General features: G+C 36.4%; 1 protein-coding gene across 4 annotated transcripts; it reads right to left on the bottom strand.

Moving 5' to 3' along the window:
* Window positions 1–1,600: 1,600 nt before the first annotated feature.
* POLI (DNA polymerase iota) lies at window positions 1,601–24,585 on the bottom strand. Of its 4 annotated transcripts, XM_053571774.1 has the most exons (10): window positions 24,424–24,585; window positions 22,945–23,070; window positions 19,339–19,503; window positions 16,671–16,823; window positions 13,420–13,656; window positions 11,240–11,418; window positions 10,350–10,441; window positions 7,460–7,590; window positions 4,368–4,573; window positions 1,601–2,728 (listed from the first exon to the last, which is right to left on the bottom strand). In XM_053571774.1, exons 1-10 carry the CDS (start codon window positions 24,524–24,526, stop codon window positions 1,910–1,912), a joined length of 2,211 nt encoding a protein of 736 aa, XP_053427749.1. In that variant the 5' UTR covers window positions 24,527–24,585; the 3' UTR covers window positions 1,601–1,909. The 4 variants fall into 4 exon arrangements, with proteins under 4 accessions (XP_053427749.1, XP_053427750.1, XP_053427751.1 ...); XM_053571775.1 differs by lacking the exons at window positions 22,945–23,070; window positions 24,424–24,585 and adding an exon at window positions 17,862–18,114 and having other exon boundaries at window positions 19,339–19,477; XM_053571776.1 differs by lacking the exons at window positions 19,339–19,503; window positions 22,945–23,070; window positions 24,424–24,585 and adding an exon at window positions 18,572–18,626.
* Between the last annotated feature and the right edge of the window lie 224 nt (window positions 24,586–24,809).

Below are 24,809 nucleotides of genomic sequence, written 5' to 3'. Positions count from 1 at the left end.
AGGTTTCACAATCATCAGTTACTTCAACATTTTTCTTTGCGTTGATAATCACAAATTATCAATGTGATTGATGGCATGTTGACAGCTTATAGATCTAATTAGGTAGAATGCTTACCACCTATCTTTGAAAATGACTATTCAGTTGTTAATAATAAACCTATATGTAATGCCTTATTTGTGTGACTAGAATCATTAATGCTCATTAGATATGATAGTAACTTACATGATTACATGATAATTTCATGCACAAATTCATCAGTGCCACAAATTGAAGCTGAAGTAACTACTTGATAACTGTTTGATTAGTCAGCCACCCAAAAGCCAAATGACTAAATTAGTTTGAATACTGAGACTAAAGTTGAACTTTGGTGGATCATTAGTAAATATACAGATATTGGGAGTGTCTGCCTCCAATTTTCTTCTTCACTGCTAGGGTGTTACATCAAAAAAGTTGGTAACACTGGGCTAACAGACTATTATAGTCTGGCTAAACCTTAAGATGATTATGTTTTACTACCAATATCACCAATTTTTCTATCTCAATATATGGAGTCTGACAATTAAGTTCGAGAAATTGCCACCAAGCGCTTACACTGGCAGCTTTGTATAAACAACTTAGGTTTCATAATGTTGGTATGTAAGTGACTCAACGGTTGTATTCATGTCGATGTGTGGTGGTGTCTTATTGAGTGCTGTTTGTTACTGTTACTGCATTTTATTTGTGTGCCCACACAGAATGTCAGAGCCTGAATTACAGTAATGAACAAACATTCGTAAATTTCTTGCTAAACCTGGCAAGAGCATAACTGAAATCAGGACATCTCAGTCCAAGTTTATGGGGATAATGCAATGAAGAAAACCACAGTGTACAAATGGGTTAAATGTTTTTCTGAGTAGAGAGAAACTTCACTGATAAAAAGACATCAGGGCAGCCAGTAACAAGCAGAACTGCAGAAAACATTGCAAAAATTCATAAAATTGTGCATCAAAGTCATAGGCTGAGTGTGAGAAGCATAGAAGACCACGTAAGCAACACTACAGAGCAGATAGGAAAATCTTAACTGAAAATAACTGGGACAATGACTCATTGCTCTTGCATCACAACAGTGCACCGGCACACACTGAATTTCCCATTTGGTCATTTCCTAACTGGCTGTTATTTCTTGAGACATTCCGTATTTCAAAGAAAAAAATTATTCTTCACTACAGAATAGCACTTGGCTACCTATCCATCTATTTATTTATTTAAAGAATAAGGATCTCGCTCTCTCACCCAGGTTAGAATGCAGTGGAGTGACCACAGCTCCCTGTAGTCTTGAACTCCTGGGCTCAAGTAATCCTATGATATTTCTACCTCAGCCTCCCAGATAGCTAGGACTACAAGCATGCACCACCATATCCTACTGTTTAAAATAATTATTTTTTAGAGATATGGTCTTGCTGTTTCCCAGGTTAGTCTACAATTCCCACCTCAAGGGATCCTAACACTTCAGCCTCCCAAAGTTCTGGAATTACAGGAATGAGCTACTGTACCCATTCTTTGGTTATTTTCTATATAGTATATCTATACACTGGCATCTATATCTCCCCCACAATTTATAAAAAAATGTACTAGTGTTGACCATGATATTCTTTTTATTGAAAAGCAATATAAAATAGCTTTAGAAATAAAGGAAGATAATATTTTACATTATTTCTTCTGTTATGAACATTTTTATGCTTTGTGCCAGAATTTACTTCCCCCAACTATCTATGATTTAGCTGAAACATTTTACATTTGTTTAACATATTATTTATTTTATTTAATTATTTAATATATGTTAGTGTTTAATTTAGAAGTGCTTAATGAACTGTTAATCTTAGAACAATAGTACTCAGTTTGTTTTTTAGACATTTCTTCTGAACATGCTTATTTATGTACAATAGGGAAATCTGGTCCCAGTCTCTTCCACTCAGCCAACAGTTCCGTCTGTACGTCTTCTGGTAATTCATAGAAAACTTGAGGATCAATGTCAGAAGGAAAAGTGATTTTCTCATCAAATGAATCTTGCTCTCTATTTTCTGCAAGTCCTTCATGATGAGAGGCCATTGTTTGTTTATGACAACTATCTGTAGTTCGGTTTTTGGAGAAAAGCTGCTCACTCTGCAAATTTGGAAATGAATGGAAAACAGATACAGCAGCATTTGTATTTGAAAATTGGAATCCTTGAGGCTCTTTAGGTCCTTGACTCATTAGTTCACCTTTTAATCTATTATCTAAATAATACGAATAATCCTTTTGACTAGACAGATACGATGAACTACTGCTATTTAAGCCTGATGTTCCAGGTTCACAAGAAGATACAGAGGATACCTGTTTGCTATTGAATAAATGATCTCTAGGATTTATGGGACTATCTTGTGTTTGTTTTGCAGAAAAGAAAGATAATACTCCTCTAGAGGCATGTAATGGACAACTCAAACTTTTTTTCTTTTGAAAATTTTCTCTAGATTTTTCAGATAGTATTTCTTCTTGAATATCCACTGGAAGTTGCTTAAAGACTTCTTGGTCAACACCCTCAGGAAGTGAACACAGTGGGGATTCATTATTATCTTTTCCTTTATAAAAATCTGTAGTATCTAATGGAGACTCCTCAGTCTTTGTACTTTCAATTTTCCCACTTGGTAGAAAATCGTGGTTTATTTCTTTATCTTTTGAAAAATCTTCCATATGCGTGTCTTTTATTTTCTAAAACACAAAGATAACAGAATAATTTAGGAATGTGATATCTTTTAAATATCCGTGCTGCTAAGTCTGCCTATCCTGCCTGTAGCTATCATCTGACAACATGCTTCTATCCTACTCAACAACTTCAATCCTTGTAGCCATTTCCAAACAACTTGAGATCCCGCTTCACAATTAGTCACATTGTTGTATGGGTTTTTGTTCACTATTCCAAGAAGAGGTTTCCTTCCTAAATAGCAAACCAGAAGTAAATAGATATTTGGAGAACCGGGTAGATCATAACAATCATGTAGCCAAATGCTATAAATAAAACAACGGTAGCCTAGAAAAAGTAAGTTATTTACCGAAGGGTATGTTTTAAAAAATACACACATGGAGTATCATGGTCTAGTATCCCATAAATTATTATTCTATAGGGCAATATTTAACAGAAAGAAAAAAGTTTCTACAGTAAAAACTCAACATCATGAAGACATAACACTATTTTACATTTATATAAAATAAAAATTTAAAAATATCTTCAATTCCAACTTGTATAATTTTTCTATATAAAGTTTTTTACTTAAATCTCCCCTCTAATTTTAGGCACCACAGAAAGGTAAACATAGCCACATCAACGTGATATTAACTTCAAAAAAGTAAAAGGAGTAGAAGAGATTGAGCACCAACTGTACGCCAAATACATGAAGGTAATTTCATTTACATTTACTTCTCTATTGCTACTGTAAATTAAGACCTTTAATTCCCATTCCACAGATTAAAATGCAAAATATAAACACCTTTTAAAATTTAATAAATGGCATAAAAAGAGTCACAGAAAAAAATAATTTGAAAACAGTATTAATTTGCTATTTTTATAACACTATTTTATTCTCACTTTAAACTTAAATGGAAATAAGAATATTACTAAAATTACTGACTAAACAATAAAAAATGAGGAAAATAATATTTTAAATCATCACTAATAATTTAGCAAACTGTGATTATTTTCTAAGACATCCTACATTTACTAAATGGAAGTTCGCCTGTACAGTAAATGGGTTTTGTTATCGTCATTTAAAAACGTGATTAGCCTTTGCCTCTCTATTACCACAATGTCGATTTTACAACTGTCAAATCAGTAGTGAATTCTAAATATTCAACATATTGAATTTAACATAATTTCAAAACCAAGAAAATTTAAATACTATAACAAAAACATTGTAGGAAGGGTACTGGTAGCTTATGTATAAACTGACAGACATAAAGATATAATTTCTAATATTTGAAAATATTTTCATATTTATGAGCTAATCTATCATATTCCTATATGTTCTTATAAAAATGTGTTAACACTTCCAAAACCACAATGGTTTTCACTTTTATTCTATGAAGTTTATGTTTTCTTTTTAGATCACAGCATAATTAAGGCCTATCTCTATAATATGATCAGTACTATAAACAAATAAGTCACCTGAACAATATCACAATATATTTAATGCCAGCAACATTATAGGTACTATAAACAAGTAAATCTTCCAAACAACATCACCCAAAACAATCTCTAAACCACACCAGTTAAACACTAACTTAGATTTGTAATTTAATCACACAAATCCAGTAAGAAATGTGCTTAGAAAACCTAACAAAAGAGTGTACTTACAAAACCATGCTTGTCAGGGTGTGAAGTTGTTGATAATGACGGCATTAAATAATAATCAATAGCCCCCTTCTTAGCAGTATTTAATGCTTTAAGGTTGCAAAAGCACACACTTAGAAGAGTAAGATGAAATGGGATCTTCACATTCACCATATTTCGAAAAAGTTTCATAAGTATATCAATCATTGGGGTCATCACATCACAATTTCCTAAACAAAATATTTAAGAGAATTATATCTAACATGTATCATAATTAACATAAAAAGCTTAATATAATATAGATTGCTTAGATTTAGACATTAAAATCCTAAATAAGTACCACAGGGCATCTAAACATTATATACTAAACTGGGCCATTTCAACATTAATAATAAATGACAAATAGGTTAAAAGTTTCCTAAAGATTTAAAATATGGGACTTCTGGTTATGGTAGAGTGATGTGGTAAGAAAATCCTCTCTCTAAAAAGCTACTATAAAACTGTCAAAAACAACCATTTTGGGAATCTGGAAATGAATCAATAGCAAACAAAGTGAGAAGCACTGATTTATAAAAAGCTGCTAGTTGTTAGGTAAAGTTGGACAGACAACAGCCTCACTGGCTGGGACTGTTCTGATGCCCCTTTACATAGCTCAATTGGTATAATAGTTCTACCAGAGTGAGGCTGGCTGCAAAAGCCAGCAGCTTCACTGCCAAAGGGAACACACACCTGATTTGAAGCAGATAGGAAAAGCCCACACTCAGTGGTGTTGTCAGTAAAACGAGCAAAGCTGGTAGAAAATGAATGGAGCAATCCCACAACTAAGTGAAAGATAAGTGGACATGCCAGAAACTTAACCTGGCAATCTGGACATGACAGAACCACAGAGGAACTATATCCTTGGGGTTGCAGCTCGCCTCAGCAGGGCTGATGTGCGTTCTTCAACCTTCTCTCTTGACGCAGCTCTAATCTGCCAGGTTACTTGCTAAATTTCTGTCCTTTAACTCTCCTTCAGGACGGGAGCCTCTGTGAAAAGCTGGCTTCAGTCAACCATCTTGCCTCCGCCCCCTTCACCATAGAGGAACTAGATGGTGAACACCCACACACAACCCCAGTTGACTGGGAGACTGCATGCTTATGAAGCAGATACCAGAGAGGACCTAAGCTCCCTACACACTCCTGACTGAAATGGCTACATGCACACCCAGGAGAGATACAATGCAGCCTACTAGAAATAAATGAAATAAAAAGTAGAAAAAGAACAGAAAAATCAATGATACTCAATGATGGATCTTGGTAGAAATCGTATTGGTAAGTCTTTGCTTGAATGACAAAGAAAAAAAGACTGCAAATATCAAAATCAGGAATGAAAAAGAGAATAATACTATACATCCTACAAAAATTAAAAGTATTAAAGAGAATATTAACTTCCTGCCAACAAATGAGGCAACTTGGATGAAATACTGAAATTACTAGAAGACAAAACTCCAAAAAACCAGAAAATCAAAGCTAGAGAACTTGAACACCGTAATTTCAAAATGTATAGTAAACAAAATAGGGCAGAATGGATCTAAGGATAAACATACAGATCAATGAAACAAGAAAATCAAGAAATGAAATCTTATACTTATTGTTCATAAATTTTTGGCAAAGATGCCCTAGCAATTCAAGAGATAAAATATAGTCCTTTTTATTTTTTTGCTGGGTGCAGTGGCTCATGCCTATAATCCCAGCACTGTGGAAGGCTAAGGAGGGAGAATTGCTTGAGAGATCAAGGGTTCGAGACTTGCCTGAATCAGAGTGAGACCCAGACTCATTAAAAAAAAAAAAAAACACACACACACACAACCAGCCGGGCACCGCAGCCAGCACCTGTAATCCCAGCGTCTTCCGGTGGCTGAGGCAGAGGGATGCCCACAGCCTGAGTCTGAGGTTGCAGTGAGCTATGATGCCATTGCACTCTGCTCAGGGCACAGGGTGGGATTCTGTCTCAACAACAATACCAAAATAAAAAAGCAAGGAAATTAAAAAAATAGTCTTTTTAACAAATGCTACTAGAATAACTGGATGTCCACATGCCAAAGAAAGAACTAAGACCCTTACCTTACACCACACATGAAGAATTAATTCAAAATCAACCTAAACATAAAACTTAAAACTATAAACTGAAAGAAAACTATAAACTGAAGAGAAAATGTCTATGACCTTTAAGTTAGGCAAAGAATTTTTAGATATGAAACCAAAGCACTACCCACAAAAGAAAAACCACAATACTACTACACACCACTATCAGCAACTGTAATTAAAGGATACTAATACCACCAAATGGTGGTGAGGATATGAAAAACTGGCACCTTCATACGTTGCTGGTGAGAATGTAAACTGCTAACAACTTTGGAAAAAAGTTTGGCAGTTTCTTAAGCTTCATCTTGTCATGTGACCCAGTAATTCCTTGCAATCTTACTCAATGAAAATACATATCCACCCAATGATTTACACACAGATGTTCATTTTTCTTGTTTTGTTTTGTTTTTTTTTTTTTGAGACAGAGTCTCACTGTCATGCTGGATAGAGTGCCACAGCATCATCATAGCTCACAGCAACCTCAAACTTCTGGGCTCAAGGGATCCTCTTACCTCAGTTTTTCTATTTTTAGTAGATACAGTCTTGGTTTTGCTCAGGCTGGTATCGAACTCCTGAGGTCAAACAACCCACTCACCTGGGCTTCCGAGACTGCTAGGATTACCGGCATGAACCACCACGCCCAGCCACAGCACCATTTTTAATAACGGAAACCGCCTAAATGTCCATGAAGAAGTTATCTCATACCCCAACCATCATAGTTTTGTTTTCTTTGAACTGGGGAACATTCTTAACTGAGTCTTCACTTTTATTATCTATTTAAAAACAATGACAAAGTTTTGTAGTAAAAATGCCTAATAGAATAAAAATTTTCATTTCTCACTAACTACCTGTGAAGACTCTACATTTTGGGAGCATCTTTCTAATTCTAAGTTTATTTTGTTCAACCTACTAAAAAAATATTTTTTTCCATCAGGGTACATAATACATATAATCCTGTATGCCAATACAAGTCTTAGAAAACTAGTCCACACCTTTTCCTAATTTCTGAATTACATGGGAAGGAATAGGGCACTGACGACTCTCACGACTACAGTGCCTCTCAGATGAATATCGACGGAGTGTTAATCTTACTGTGTGGGGTTTTCTTCCATCTTGGCATACTCTACAGAAAGAGAAAGTGGAAATAAGAAATTAGAAAAAGTATAGCCTAAAGACTTTTTAAATAGTATAACAAACACCTTATTTACCTACAGGTGTCATATATGATAACTAACAATTATACACACAGTAGATAATTAAATAGTAAGCAATAAAGGTCCCTGAACACCCAAATAAGTATCAACGAATGCTCTGAAATTTTAAATGTAAGGCTCTCAGGCCTAACTCAGAATTGGGTATGCTCAGAAAGAAAACAGAAAAAAGACATAATTTAACAAACTGTTTTCTAATCCAAAACATAACTAAAAGCAACAAATTAAAATCGACAAGAAATTTAAGAACTGAGAGAATCATTCACTAACAGAAGGAAATAAGAAAAAAGTACCAAAAAATTTTTGTAACTTTTTTCTTATAAAATGAAGATTACAAAAAGAAATACTTTTTGCAGAACAGGATCACTTTTGTTAAAGTCAAGAGCACTGCCCAAATCCAAGAGAGCCAGAAATTCCACCACTACAACATGGCATATTAGAGCAATACCTTGAAAGATCAACTACCGACCATATTTAGGAAGGTAAGAAGATACACATGCACCTTAAGAGTTCCCTCCAAATGGTCTTGGTTTTAGTGTTAAAATAGTGTTAATGATTTGAAAAGCAGAAAAATATAATTACTAGAAAAAATGTAAAAGTCATTGAGGATATTTTTCTTTTTATATGCAAGGCAATGCATATAAAACCAAATCTCAAACATAAAATGCAAATATTGCACATTGTTAAACATATTTAACTTGTAGATTTCAAATTGGAAAAATTCATTCTGTAGTAAATAATTTTTTACTATCTCTTACTGCTTTATCACAAAACTTATTGATTGATGGCTATTTAAGACAATATCTTAAATGCTTCCTATAAATAAGTTACTAGTTTAAATATCTTCCAGTTAAACTTGTTCTATTATGTAATTCAAAGAATGTGATATACTAATTAAGACTGACTAGAAAAAGGTTGTATCATAAGCAATCTTAAACTAGCACCTAGAGGAGTGATTAAAACCTCATGGTTTTACACTTCTTACATGCTTACAGTATTAATCGTCATATACTCTAAAGAAAAAAATAATTACACATACATACACATATCTGTAATTATCTTTTTGCCAGTCACTTAGATGGTAATGCATTTCAGTCACTGAAATAAGAGGCCATGGTGTGGGAAAGGGAACTCACAAACTGTGATATGGATACGTGGTTGATGCCTCATGTTTCACGGTCAGTCACTTCTGGGTTCATTCTTCAAGTAAGAGAACCTGTGAAACTTATACTTCTTGTGGTTTCTCTATGTGAAGAACTATTTCCAATGGCTAGGCATTTCCGAGCAGGCTTCCATTTAGCTGAAGCACAGCAAATGACCCAGTTTCACTAGCATACTCGCAGTCCCAGCCTGAGTCATATTGCTGGAACTGGGCCATACAGCCAGTCCCACTGCATGCAGCCAGCAGTTAGCTGCAGAGCTCTGCTCAAAACCTGAGCAAGACAGTACACGTGACAGCAAAGCTGTATGAAATTTTACTTCATCAGTTTTCTGAAACTTGGGGATATTCAAAATCTATTTTTTCTTTTGAGACAGAGTCTCACTCTGTTGGGATAGAGTGCCTGGATAGAGCGCTCACCCTGGATAGAGTGCCGTGGTGTCATAGCTCACAGCAACCTCCAACTCTGAGGTTCTGGCAATCCTCCTGCCTCAGCCTCTCAAATAGCTGGAACTACAGGTGGCCACCATGACACCCAGGTAGTTTTTTTCCTATTTTTAGTAGAGTTGGGGTCTCACTCTGGCTCAGACTGGTCTCAAACTCCTGAGCTCAAGCCATCCACCCCCTCAGCCTCTCTGAGTGCTAAGATTACAGGTATGAGCCATCACGCCTGGTCCAAAATCTACTTTTTGTAGATAAAGTTAGCCCTGCTAGAATCATCAGGGAAGCACACCTACTCTAAACTGTCAGACCCTGATACCCCAATGTAAGAAATTCCTAACAAGAAAAAAAGAATCAAAGAAAAGAAAAAGGTAACATTCTTCTGTGGAGTAATTGAGAAATACAGGTGTGATGCCTGCTAATGAGCATCAAAAAACGTTTTCATTCAGTTTATATTATGTTATTTATATATTCAAATTCCCACACCTCCATGTACTTACAGATGAGAACCCCTGTACACACTTGCAAATATTCACACTGCTCATCACACACAGCCCCATTTTGCCATTCCTTCCTTTGACACCATGTCCTCTCACACAGTCTGAGGGAAAGGAGATATGAGGGCTCTTCTGCTTCCTCCATCACTGCTGCTTTAATAATTTCTTATCCTCAACCATCACAAATTTACATACCTGTTCCTAGATATAGAGTTTTTAAATTATGACAGAATTATTCCTTTGAATTTTTAATCTCTTACTGAAATTCAAGTTAACTATTAGGCACTGGCTTTGCAATTTAGACAGGGAAACATTAAAACCAAAGGACTAGAATAGGTCTAGGATTATTACAGATATCCATAAACCCCCCTTTAGGTAATTCTCTAGGCTTAGAGATCCGTAGTATAACCCATGTTACTAAAATTAACAACAATAGTCTATAATTCAGACAAATCCCATGATAAATGATCTATCTTAAATTGTTTACTCTCTAGTTAATCTGTAAATTCCAAGATAAGACATTAAGTATTAAATGAATATAGAGGATGACTTGGCAAAATGGATTGAAAATTACCTGTTCAAAAGACTAGCAAGTAGTTCTTCAATCTTTCTTTTGGCTTCAACTTCTGATGAACATTTTTTAAATGAATCTTCTTCACTAAAGGACTGCCAAAGAAGCATAAATAAAACTTAAGTTAAACGTAAATAAGTATATTCAACTATTAACAGTGTGTATGTCCAATAAATATTCAACATTCTTTACTAACTTATCTCTTTAACTTAGTTTGAGGCATTAATTTCATTTATATTAACTATTTTCAATCTGCAAGTTATTGTACCCCACTAGAAAGTGTACTTGATGTCAGGAAAAGTATAAAGCTCTAGTACCAACTCCAAGCTTTATTTTATGATAAAAGCAAAGCTCTTAGCCCTCTAGAACTTGAATCTGAGTTTATCCTTAGATAAGTTGTTTTAACCTTTCCAAAATACAGTATCCTCATTTTAAAAAAAAAAGAAAGAGAAAAAGGAAGGAAAAAGTGAACAATGGTACTACCTACCTCAAAGGTTTGTTGTGAAGATTAAATGGACAAATGTATATGAAGCACTTAGTAAAGTGCTTGTCATAAAGGAAGAAAATCCCTTAGTGTTAACTGGGTGATTATGCCCTTCCCCATTTCCTAAATCGTTAGACTCCTCTAAAAAAGAGAGTTTTAAAAGATTATAAGCTATCAAAATTAAGTTGTACTATATCCAATCTAAGTAGCTAACTTGAAACTTAAAAATATTAATGCTTAAAATTCAACTTAATAGTATTAATTAATGTGATATAATAAATCAGCCTTCCCATAGAAAAAGGATTATATGCTAACCTAACAGAATAGTAAGAACATGGTACTAAACGTAGGAATTAATCACAAATAATGTAACAATCAGTACTCAATTAAGATAAATGTCACCATGTACCTGAGGTGGTCCTGAAGGTGTCACAGGAGAGTTATCCTCTCCAAAACTGAGCTTCTGGATATGGTGAGCAACTGACATTCCTAATTCTTTTACTAATATTTTGGAGGAGCAGGTTTGGAGATCATGCACACTACTGATACCCAGTGCTTCAAGACGTTTGGTAGTTTTATAGCCAATACCTAAACAAAAATAAATGTGCATAGTGTTACAATAGCTTTTCTCCTTAAAATAATGCTAATTAAAATATTATAAATATATTTATTTTATATCTTTAAGTTCTATAATTAATACAGTAGTCTCCCCTTATCCATGTGGATACTATCCAAGACCCTTAATAGATTCCTGAAACTACAGATAGTATCAAATCTTGTACGTTTTTTCCCTTACACTACACACCTGTTCAAAGTTTAACTTAGAAATTTGGCACATTGATTAACAATAATAACTAAAAATAAAATGGAAGAAGTATAACAATACACCATAATAAAAGTTATGTGAATGTGGTCTTTCTCTCTCTAAATACCTTAATATTTTCAAATCATAGTTGACTAAGCGTAACTTAAACTGAGGAAAGAGAAACTGCAGATAAGGAGGGACTATAGTTATTTTGCTAAGATCAAATGCCATTGTAAGTTAGGTTGTTGTTCTTCTACTCAGGGCCCCTGAGTTACAGGTACCTCTCTGAAGCTCTCACAACATGTGTAATATAATGAATACAGGGATAGCCAATAAATGCTTTCTTGCTAAAATGAAATTTTTACCACCTATTGCATAGTGCTACAGAAATAATTCAGGAGCCATGATTATTAATGTAAAAAAAAAGACTGTCATTAGAGCAATTTAAATTAATTAAAGTGTACTTATTAGGTAACCTAGTAGGTTGTTTCCTATACACAACACCAAACATTCATCCACAAGTCACATCTAGCAATATTGACCACTCAGAATGCAACTACAACCCAGAAGGCAAACCATCAAAAAATCTTATAAGCAAAATTCCTAACACAAAATTTTTGTACTAACTCAGTCATACTTTATTCACTAGAGAAAATACTCAAGCCAATTAGCATCTCTTTATTACTTTCATTTAAAAAAATTCTACAGGGAGGTGCCTGTGGCTCAAAGGAGTAGGGTGCTGGCCCCATATGCCGGAGGTAGTGGGTTCAAACCCAGCCTCGGCCAAAAATAAATAAATAAATAAATAATAAAAAAATTCTACAGTTATCTGGTTTTCTTATGCAGTTAAGGCAGTAAGTCAGAAAAGATGAGTGTATGGGGGTATTACTAAAGCAGAATGACAGTTATTTTCACAGCAGAAATTTTAAAGGTTGGCCATTTGGCAATAAAGGAGAAAGTAGAAAGCCTGGGGGGAAAAAATGGATACAACAACTCAAAAGGAAAGCCAAGAAGAACATTTTGCATCAGTATACAGTCCTCGATTTATTATAACCTGACACTGTTCTTCAGAACAGAGAACCAGAGTCATTCAAAAAACTTCAAATTATAATTATACTAAGGAAGGCAAGGCGGTATATAATACATTTTGTAATCACAAAAACATGGGTTAAAAATGCAAAGTTATGACATCTAAAAGACTGGTTTTAGTTGTCTTAGAATGTATTTCCACAGAATTGTTTTGTAACATCTTATTCCTGGGTAATAACATAGAAATCAAGTTCAACATATCCATTATTGATGGTCTATAAGAACAAAGTATTTGCTCTTCAAAGATACAAGCCTGCCCCTGACCTAAACAAGTCACTGAACCCCTGAAGGAAATCCACTTCTTCATCCTTAAAATGAAGAACTTGGCTTAGAGGTTTTGGAGGGTCCGTTGTAGTCCTGACATTTTATATATAATCCCCAAAGAGAGTGATTAAAAGACAAATTCCCCTTTCCAGATGCAATGGACAGTGTAAGAGTATGAACAAGGGACTAGAAATAAAGGACCGTATGTTTCTGTGTTATAATTTTTATGATCACATTGTAACTATCCAAAAGTAGGTTAAACTAGAAAAGTACTTCCACATATTTCCAAATTCAGGTTTGTTCCAGAAAACATAATTTTTTGGTTTTCTCCAAGTACATATGTCTAAGAATCAATTATACTGTGTTTGTAACTTTTAAAATTAAAAAATACAATAAAACCAATATATACCTTTTATATATAATTGTCTTACCAGGTATTTCCTTTATGTGGTTCAAACTGTGAATAAGATCTTGACAACTTTCAGGTAATAATACTGTTTGCTGATTTGGTTTAAAGATGCCAGAAACTAATTTTGCCAACAGTTTATTAGAAGCTACTCCAGCACAGCCAGTGAGCCCCAACTGATTATACATGGCTTCCCGCATCTCTGCCGCAATCTGAGATCCAACAAGTAGCCTGACATGCAAGATGTCATCCAGGTTTACACCTACAAAAACAGTGAATGTTGTCAAAAGTCACAACAAAAAATTCTAATTTTCTTTTTTATAGAAAGTTTTAAAAGATGCGGTTAGTCCCAAACTGTCACCATCACCACCACTGCCATCATCACTACCTGCTATGGTTTGGATGTCTGTCCCCTCCAAACCTTCCATTGAAATGTAATCTCCAAAGTTGGAGGTGGGGCGTAATGGGTCATAATGGTAGATCCCTCATGAATAGATTAATGCCCTCCCTCAGATGTGACTAAGATCTCACTCTATTAGTTCCCACGCCAGCTGGTTGTTTTAAAAGAGCCTTGCGGGCGGCGCCTGTGGCTCAGTTGGTAAGGCGCCGGCCCCATATGCCGAGGGTTGCAGGTTCAAGCCCAGCCCCGGCCAAACTGCAACAAAAAAATAGCCGGGCGTTGTGGCAGGCGCCTGTAGTCCCAGTTGCTCGGGAGGCTGAGGCAAGAGAATTGCGTAAGCCCAAGAGTTAGAGGTTGCTGTGAGCTGTGTGTCGCCACGGCACTCTACCCGAGGGCGGTACAAATGGAAGCAGCCTAAGGCCCTCACCAGATGCAGACCCCAATCTTAAACTTTCCAGCCATTAGAATCATGAACCAAATAAACCTTTTTTCTTTATAAATTACCTTAGTCTCAGGTATTCTGTTATACAAACACAACAGACTAAGAGATCACCACCACCCTGTTACACACTTGACTGATCTCTTTCATTCTTTATGGGAATACTGTGAAGTAAACAAATACAAGTGAATTCCAAGGGCCTAGAATAGCAAATATATTGGGAGTGCTTAATAATAAGCAGATTATGAAAACTGATTTCATAAATATTCCTACTGATACTAGTAACTTTTATTCACCTTTGCCTGTAAGCACAGAAGTATCATCGTACAATAAGAAAGCTAGTACCATAGATTTAAAGACCTGAATCTAAACTTCATGTACCAACTTTATATGAAGGTGAAAACAATTTATACCTGTACCTAGTTTTAAGTCACAGGAGTGTCCAACCTGCAGCCCATGGGCCACATGCTGATTTTTCTGAGGAATTTTTTTGTTTATCTGTGGTATCAATTATCATGAAAAGTATGCGCTGACCTTTTTTTGTTAATCAGCTTTCATTAGTATTTGTGTATTCACCATTTGGCTCAACACAACTCTTTTTTTTCCAATGTATGGCAGAAGACAAAAAAAAAAGGTTGGGCACCCCTGGTTTAAGAAATCTTTTATAAAAAGTGTAGCAAAGTTATATAGAAACATATTTCCTTAGGTGTAAAATGGTATTAGAGTTATGTGAAACCACTGTTATCCTCAAGAGACTCATGCTAAAAGATTTAGAGATGAACATCATGATGTCTGCAATTTACTTTTTTTTGAGACAGTCTCACTATGTCATTCTCAGTAAGGATAAGAATGCCATTGCATCACAGTTCAGCAACCTCCAACTCTTGGGCTTACGCGATTCTCTTGCCTCAACCTCCCAAGTAGCTGAGACTACAGGCGCCTGCCACAACGCCCGACTATTTTTTGGTCGGAGTTGTCGTTGTTGTTTTAGCTGGCTGGAGCTAGGTTCGAACCCGCCAGCCTCAGTGCATGTGGCCAGCGCTGTAACCACTGTGACCACTGTGCTACAGGCACCGAGCCAGCAGTTTACTTTCAAAAGGTTCATCAAGCAACCAATCTACAGAGCGAGCAAGAGAAAACAAATGTAGCAAAATGATAACACCTGGTGTACCTACAAGAAAGGACCTAAGAGGTATTCAGTGGACTATTCTATCAACTTTTCTGTAGATTCAAAAAACATTTTTTAATAAAATCTTGTGTGAAAAAGGAAGACTTAATAAATAATTGGACATTTTCTTTTGGGGATATAAAATCTAACTCTCTATGATAAATTCTAAAACCAAGAAATTCCGAATTTGCTTTAAAAGTCATATAGAAATGTATTTGGAATCTTCTCGTTACTTAGCCCTTGAAAGTGACCAAAGAGCAAAGGTACAAAAGACTCATGTCCTCCTGAAATTGCAGCTCTACTACTTTTTTTTAGTGGAGAACTATACTGGAGACTGATGCCCAGGTCACAAAAAAGGGGGTAAAAAGAAACGCATGCTGAAAACTAGAAGCAAGAGGTTTAGTGGAGTCTCACACCAAAGCAGAGTAACTTGTCTTGTATGTGGTATGGTATAGGAGTCACCAGCTGAGTCACAAGATGTCTGAAAGCCTAATTAGTCACTGGCACCTACTGTAGCTTATTTCAAAGTCAAATCTACCTGAAAGCATCACCAGTCATTCACACTTTAATATGTAAAGGAGATGAAACATTCTGCTTGCTTACTAAGAACTGGCAAAGAGTATCTGAATTGATTAAATTGGAGAATTTAATTGGAGATTTATTTAATCTTCTCTGAATTGGCAAAGATAATAGCACACAGCAGATGGCTTGGGCAGGATTCCCAAAGTAGTAACATGAGAAGTCGCAGAGCCAACAGGAGGGTCTCAGTGCCTCAGGGCAACAGAAGGAAATATAAAAGACACATTAAGGCAAATTTAGCCTACCTCAAAATTTTGTTTACAGATTGCTTTAGGAGAACCAAAAATTAATCTAAAAAGCATATTAACAAGCCAACACTTGCAACTTAAAGATGACCTGAAGTATGGCTTTTTGTTTGTTTTAGCAATGGACTCTCACTATGTTGCCCAGGTTGGACTTGAACTCCTGGACTCAAGTGATCTTCCTGCCTTAGCCTTGCAAGTAGCTGGGAATATAGGTACAGGCTGCCGTACCCAGCTAGTATCGCTTTTTAAACAGATGAAAACTGAATGGAGAACTGAACCACATATCATTAAATCTTAACACTTACTGTGGAATAGCAACACCTAATGTTAGTTATTCTAGACAGATTACTGACAAAATATACCTCCAACAAAATGTGTAAGTCCTTCAGAATGGCAGAGCAAACTCACTTCCAGTTCCTAAATAAAATGATTAAGAACCACTCACACTGGTTATTATACACGTGGCCTGATACACTCACTGCAGAAAGTTCATCACTCTGAAGCTGCTGTAGTCTCTTCTCAACCATTTCTGTTAGATCCACAAAATTTTCATCAAATCCAAGTCTCTCAACAACTGGACTAAATTCTTTCAACAATTCTACAATTAAAATAACATTGGAGCATATATGTAATTGGTCTTAACTAGAATAAATTCAATGCTTAAAAATATATCGAATATATTGGTAAAGGTTTTACATATAGTCACAGTTCTACATGGTCTTTAATAAAGACCTCGGTTGACTTTTTTTTAATATACCACATTTTGAGTAGAGGCAATATTTTCCAACAAGTTAAAAAATGGCATTCCCAAAGCAGTTACTCATGGCTGTATATTCAGCTCAGTCTTCTATGCTATCCTACTTACCTAAGAGACTGTAGTTTATTCTTTGACACACTGCTTCAAAATCATAAATAAACTATAATCACTGACATTTAATGTACTATAGGTACAGAAATAGTATTTGTCACCTAACAGGCAAAGATTTTTTACCTAACACTTTCATACATGCTAATACTATGCTGGAGCAACCTCATGTGGTTGTAGCAGCATTCAAAATTTTAAATGTAAATAACATTTGATTCAGCAACAGAAACGTTCCTTATAGCTGTCCCCTTAAAAGTATGCCAAAATTCTATATAAAAATGTCTACTACAGCATATATTTGTTAGAGCAAAATCCTAGTAATAGCATAATAATTCATAACTATGCAGGAAAACCATATAATTTATCAATCAAAACAAGACTATTTTTAGTGAAAAAAGGTGCAATTAATATTTATGCAGCAACAGTGGAAGATATTGCCTTCATGTCACTGAAGGGCTGGTTAAATAAGTATCAGACAAATACAATGGAATACTGTGCAGGCATTAGAAAGAATGAGGAAGATTTCTATGAACAATGCAAAAGATTATTAAGCACAAAGGCAAGACGCAGAATTGTGTGAGTTACATAATCATTTCTGTGTACACTAAAAATGTCCTGCAGTTCTTGATTATCCGGACACAACCACAACTTTGCAAGAATGTCTAGGTGTACAGTCTTAATCTTTTCTGATTGACCATCCCCTCCTCTTTTTTCCTCCCATTTCTATACTGTCTCTTTCCCGCCACAAGTTAATCAATGTTAAAAACTTACTATATATCCTTCTGTGTTTCTCTTCTTGTTCACATACAAACATATACATATGGGGGAGATATTAGGGCCACTGTTTTACACATTTGGAAAAATGTGATATACGATTTGTATCTTGCCTTTTTATTCACACAGTCAGGCATATCTCTATCAGTCAAATGGCACTGCACCAGTGTATTCTTTTTAATGGCTATCTCCATCATATCAAAGTATTTATTTTGTCATTCTCTTGATAGACATTTTTCCTTTCACATTTCTGCCAATTATAAACCATGGTACAATAAATATTTTTGTACATGTCTTCATCTACTTATTATTTTATTTCTATTTAGTAAATTCCCAACAGTGATATTTCACTGCGTTAAAGACTATATATCTATAATTTCAGCAAATGTTTCTTGATTTTCTTTTATTACATTATTTTTATTTTGTGGCAAGTATGACGGATATAAAGCAACGTTACTAATTCAAATATTCTTAGGCACTAATGAATTTGAGTATATTTTTCCATGTAATTGTTAGACATTGGGTAGGCTCTTTTTGCCAACTCACTATTCATATCCTTTGTCCATTTTTATTAGATTTTTTTTTAATTTCAGATTAATATGGGAGTACATACCATTAGGTTACACAGTTTGCTTTTGTAAAGTTAAAGTTCAAGTTCTAGGTGTGTTCTTCACTCAGGAAGTGTGCGATATTCCCATGCAACATACCTGCTGTGTGTAAACTGTCCCATCCCTCTGTCCCCAACATTAATTTCATTGAATTTTATTTCATATAAGCATGTAGGTGTTAAATATTGGGCTTCTTTTTCCTATTAATTTCTAAGAACTGTATATTACAAATATTAACCTTTTCATCTGAAAACTGCTACAATCTAAAAAAACAAAAACAGAAAAAAGTAAACACAATACTGATCCTTATAAATTTTGAAACCATATATATTTGTACACATATTTTACTAGAATACTAAGACTCAAACCCAAACCATAACATGGGAGAGTTTAGCCATTCTAATTCTAATATGTAACATATATGTAAAAATCTAAGAAAAATTAATATACTCATTTTTTCTAATAGTTTATTAGAAATTAGTTTTTAATTATGCTGATCAAACATTACAGAAGCCTCTCCCAACTATCATTAATATATTAGAGATTACCATTTCTTCATAATTCATTTAAAATAAATTCTCCCCTTCTCTCATGTAAAATGTTTACATTTTTGCCTGCTATCTATAAACATCAATTGTGATAGTTCAAATTACTTCCAATTATACACTTTATTGAAAACATCACTCATTATATATATAGTCATCCTATGATACAGTTTTTAAAGTGGACAAGCCCCAAACAGAAGAAAAACAGTTAGAAAAACAGAAGATGGCTTATGACATTTTACATTTATAAAAAGTTTAGTGTAATGAATAGGCCTCCTACCTAAAGATTAATGCTAAAAGTATGCTGCCTGTAATTTGTACCTGTAACTTTGTACGACATCTCTCTGTATGGGGTCAAGTCTTCTCCATTAACTAGTACCAGCTGTGGACACTTTTCTTTTGCCTCTCTGACGGGCATACATTTCTTAACTCCAAATTTCCTGGCTTCATAGTTGCAGGTAACCACTGAAAATTTCTGCTGAACCCCTGTAAAAAATAAATATTTCAGGAGAAAACTAAGCAGGATTGAAAAAACATTTTAAAACATTAATTTGATATTATAATTGTGTAGGTTATAAGGCAATTTGTTTTAAGAAAAATAAAAAGCCTTATCTTAGTTTAAAAATATAGCCTCCTTTCATCAAAACTCTACAATGCAGAAATGGTCAGGTTTTCAAGCTGTCTACTTATTATGAATTATAAGACACCAATATATTCTTTAATATATTCTTTGTTCATGCCTTACTTATAATCTTTGGTTGTTTTGTCTACTTTGTGGAAGAAGAAAAGTTATTATTAAATAATAAAACACTAAATGATAGAATTACACGTTAGATCAGTTATTCATATATAAAAAGCATCTGCACATTACAGTTCTCAAATTTAACACTTAACATAAATCAATATATTCTATGAAATCTTCAGTGATAAGACACAAATCAAACAAACCTTCCAGGATTTTTTTTACAGACAATATAAAAGCAGATTAATGTATATTGCTGTATATAACTCTAGGCCATTTTTTACAAAAAAATAAACCAGATTAAAATAATTTAGAGCAATTAAAGTAGTTGCTGCTAGAAAAACCCACTTATCTTTAAATTGTCAATGAATATAAAGTAATGATGTGCTCTAAGTATCAAACTACAATTACTAGGGATCTCCTCCCAATTAATGTCTTAATTACTAAACTATTCTTTACAGTAACCTGCAGATTAAGACAGTAGGGACAGATTATGAGTTCCCACTTTATCAAACATGGTTAAATTATGATCATCTACATACTGAACAAAATTCCAGTTTATTGGTAACTTAAGAAATAGCTTAAACATCTAACATTAGGAGGACAGACATAACTTTTTTTCTCCTACATGTTTGAATTTTACCTATCTTAGATAAACACTGCTCTTATAGCAGCAAGTAGTCAACTTGTTTAAGAGAAAAGCAAAAAAAATTGTTTCTAAAATTGTAATAGTGGGGGCAGCGCCTGTGGCTCAAAGGAGTAGGGCGCCAGCCCCACATGCCGGAGGTGGTAGGTTCAAGCCCAGCCCCAGCCAAAAATTGCAAAAACAAACAAACAAACCCACCACCTCCGGCATATAGGGCTGGCACCCTACTCCTTTGAGCCACAGGCACCACCCTGAGGTGGCAGGTTCAAACCCAGCCCCAGACAATAACTGCAAAAAAAAGAAAAGAAAAGAAAAGAAATTGTGATAGTGGGTGGCACCTGTGGCTCAGTGGGTAGGGTGCCAGCCCCATATACCGATGGTGGTGGGTTCAAACCCAGCCCCGGCCAGCTAAAACTGCAGTGGCAACTACAACAAAAAATAGCCAGGTGTGGTGGTGGACGCCCGTAGTCCCAACTACTCGGGAGGCTGAGGCAAGGAAATTGCTTAAGCCCACGGGTTGGAGGTTGCTGTGAGCTGTGACGCTACTGCATTCTACTGAGGGTGATAGAGTGAGACTCTGTCTCAAAAAATAATAATAATAATAATTTAAAAATAAAATTGTGATAGTATAAACAAGGTAAAGAAACATTTTCACATAAAACTTTTTCATATATCAGGTTGTGCCCAAAAATATAATCACTGAGTCAAAGGTAAGTTCCTCAGTGAACTACATAAAAAATCTTATTGGTTAAAACTGTTAAAAAATTTTTTTTTCTTCAACAAAGCCTAGTGCACCCAGTATTCCCAAGCGGTCTCCTATCCAAGTACTAACCAGGCCCGACCCTGCTTAGCTTCCAAGATCAGATTGGTAAAATTCTTAACTTAGAAAGTTGTCTGTCTTTTAATTCACAATTATATAAACTCATCACCATATGTCACCAGCCTGATTTGATCATAGATTACTAGAGCATTTAAGTGAAAGATTACTTTTGTTTTCTCCAAGAAACTGAACATTCTCCCTCACTTCCCAATAATCATTAATTTCTACTTAACACCTTTTAAGAAGTATCTACTAAGCATCTTATGTATCGGTGCTACTTATTAGAAATGCCCTCAGGAGAAAAAAACTTAGGTCCCAGATTCTGACACTCTTAGTGAAGTTTTAAGATCCTAGACTTACCTTGGGATAGCAAAAATCAGTCATCCCTTTGTCCTTTAATATATTAGCTAGGCTGTACTGGGATTTATTAAGCTCAACTAATGCAAGAGGGTAGCAGCAAGTGAACCACGCAGAAAGAGGGACGGAGGGAGGGGGTGGGGCCTTGGTGTGTGTCACACTTTATGGGGGCAAGACATGATTGCAAGAGGAACTTTACCTAACAATTGCAATCAGTGTAACCTGGCTTATTGTACCCTCAATGAATCCCCAACAATAAAAAAAAAAATGCCATGAAAAAAAAATAATAAAATAAAATATGAATAACGATGTTAAAACAAGCCAGCATGTCAGTAAGTACTCCATGTAAAATTTTTCTTTGCGTTTGTATGGAAAGCTTACGCTAGTACTTAGGGTTCTGTTCAAACTTTTTTTTTTTTTTGTAGAGACAGCATCTCACTTTATGGCCCTTGGTAGAGTGCCATGGCATCACACAGCTCACAGCAACCTCCAACTCCTGGGCTTAAGCGATTCTCTTGCCTCAGCCTCCCGAGTAGCTGGGACTACAGGCGCCCCCCACAACGCCCAGCTATTTTTTGGTCTGCAGTTCAGCCGGGGCCGGGTTTGAACCCGCCACCCTCGGTATATGGGGCCGGCGCCTTACCGACTGAGCCACAGGCGCCGCCCTGTTCAAACATTTTTAAGAGTTAATTTCAGAAATGAAGGGTAAATAAAAACTTTCATTAACATGTAATAAAAGAGGTTGTTTTTGAGATACAAGCCATGTAAAAGTTCAAGCACTGAGAAAGTGAAATCTCTCTGGCAAATTAAGCTACTCACCAGTATAAACTAAAAGTTCATCTGTTCAGTTGGCAGTACTAATCATTTTTTTTATTGAGGCAAGGTCCAGCTGTGGCCTGGACTAGCGTGCAGTGGCACTATCACAGTTCACTGCCACCTCAAACTCCTGGCTCAAGCAATTCCTCTTCTTCAGCCCCTGTAGTAGTTGCTGGGACTACAGGTGGGTGCCACCAAACGAGGCTGATTTTTCTAAATGAGACAGAGGTCTCACTCTTGCTCTGGCTTGTCTCCAATGTCTGGCAAGCAATAATCCTGCCTCAGCCTCCCAAAGTACTGGGATTACAAGCTTGAGATGATGCACTCTCATTCACTGCTTACTAAACGAAGCTTATAAATTTACACTTGGTAGTAAAGCAAAGATGATCATCTATAAAATACCGTAAGAACTGCTTCCACATCTTCCTTTTTAAAATTTTTTAAAAACCTTTAATATGGTTCATAAATCAGAATATAATGAACATTAGCAATGAGTAGATAATCTCATAATTATACAATAAAAATATTATCAATGTTCAGAGTTACCTAAAGGTTTGTCTCTTAGTTCTGGATTTGATATCATTTCTACTTGTGCATAAAAGCAATCCAGATCCAGGTGTGCTATGACTCTAGACGAAAAACTTCCTGTTGGCAACACCTGATTGTGAAATCCTGCACAGTCAAAGAAATACAAACATATATTCAGGCTGGATATCATCTCTGAGCAACTGACAGTTTCCTAAAACATGATACTGTTAAAGAACGAAGAATTCTAAGCTTTTTGCATGATATATTATGAGTCAAAGTATCTAAAAATTACAAAGACATGAAACTCCATCTACAATAGGGTCTTCAGTCCTGATGAATTAGCATTTCTTGCTGCACGGCATTTTTCTCAGGATAGCAATAAACTTAAAGCAGAAAAGTCTGGACCAATAATGGATGAGCTAACAGCAAGAGTGAATACTATCACTTGGTAGTTTATGGAAACTTTTACAGTAAATCGGAAGGGGCAGAATAGTTTGACATTAACCAACTTGAAAATTGTAAGTGGCACATCCTTACATTTAAGAAAACTGTCTGAAATACAAAATAGCAAACAACAATTTATGGGTTCCAGCGGACTATATTTAGTTCCCATACAACAGCAGAATTATCTGGTACAGCGCTAAATTTCCAGTGCCTAGAACAGTGTTTACTTAATACTTCTTTGATTTTAAAAAGTAGTTTAAGTCACCCCTGGGGTTAGGGATGACAGAGGCGATTCTTGCTCTTAGCTCTTAACACTGGTGAAAAATAAGGCAGGCTAAATGCAATGTAACATTCTGGTTTAGATCCTGGAACTGAAAAAAAAACATTAAGGGGAAAAACCTGATAAAATCTGAAACAAGTGTTATTCCAATGTTAATTTCCTAGTTTTGACTCATGCAACAAGTTGATGTTACCGTTAGGGATAATCCATCTTGGCAACGTTCAGATAAATCTAAAATTATTCCAAAATTAAACAACAACAAAGCAGGGAATGAGAACCAGTGTCTCTGTCACCAGGCCCTGAGTGGGCGGTACAAGGTAGGGACCCGAAGCTGGACCTGGGTCACCAAGGAGGACTACAGCCCACGTGCCTCCTCCTCGGTTCCGAGCCATCCCTTCCTGCTAGGGCTGAGGCCGGGTCTCAACCTCTGCCAAGTGCGCGCCACGGCCTTCAATTTCTCCAACCATAATTCGCCGGGAACCTGGCCGTTTTTGTCAGGCTGTTTGAGGGGCGCCGCCTCGCCCCCATGGAGGTGAATAGGAAGGTACCGAAGCGCCCTCGGCAAGCATCTGTCGTTGCTGATGCTCCCCACTCTGCTCCCACAGGGTAAAGTCATCCCACTTCGGGTACTCGGGGCGGAGGAAGGCAGCCCTTCAGAGCTGCGTGAAGACCAAAGAAGCCGAGAGGGGCGGGGCGCCCCAAAGACTGCCGCCCGCCCCGCCCTTCCCATTTACTCCCCGGGAAGCTGCCCGGCTCCTCCAGCCCCAGCGCACCCTGCGAGCCGCCTGCCGCCCCCACGTCCTCCAGCTCCATGACCCAAGTCCCGTTCTCTTCCTCTCGGCCGCTTCCTCCCTCGGGCTCCACCCCTTTCTCCATCCCGTCGCGGCCAACCCCAGCGCAGCTTCCGGCCGCTTCCGCCTGGTCTCCAGGGAAACCGCGGCCGCCCGCCCCCCGCCGCTCCGAAACTAGCGCCTGCGCGGTTGTGGCCTCCCGGCGTGTTTCCCCGGATGACGCGCTCCCGGAGTCGCCCAGGCCCACGGACTGGACTTCGCTCTTGCCCAGTCAGGCTGCAAGTGGGACAGTGACTGTCCGGTATAACTCGTTTTTTTCTGGAAGGCTTTGGAATTAGGCGCTTATCACAAATTTTAACTTTTTTCTT

Source organism: Nycticebus coucang, chromosome 19 (genome assembly GCF_027406575.1).
Source record: "Nycticebus coucang isolate mNycCou1 chromosome 19, mNycCou1.pri, whole genome shotgun sequence".
NCBI lineage: Eukaryota > Metazoa > Chordata > Mammalia > Primates > Lorisidae > Nycticebus > Nycticebus coucang.
This window is presented reverse-complemented; position numbering and strand designations above follow the sequence as displayed.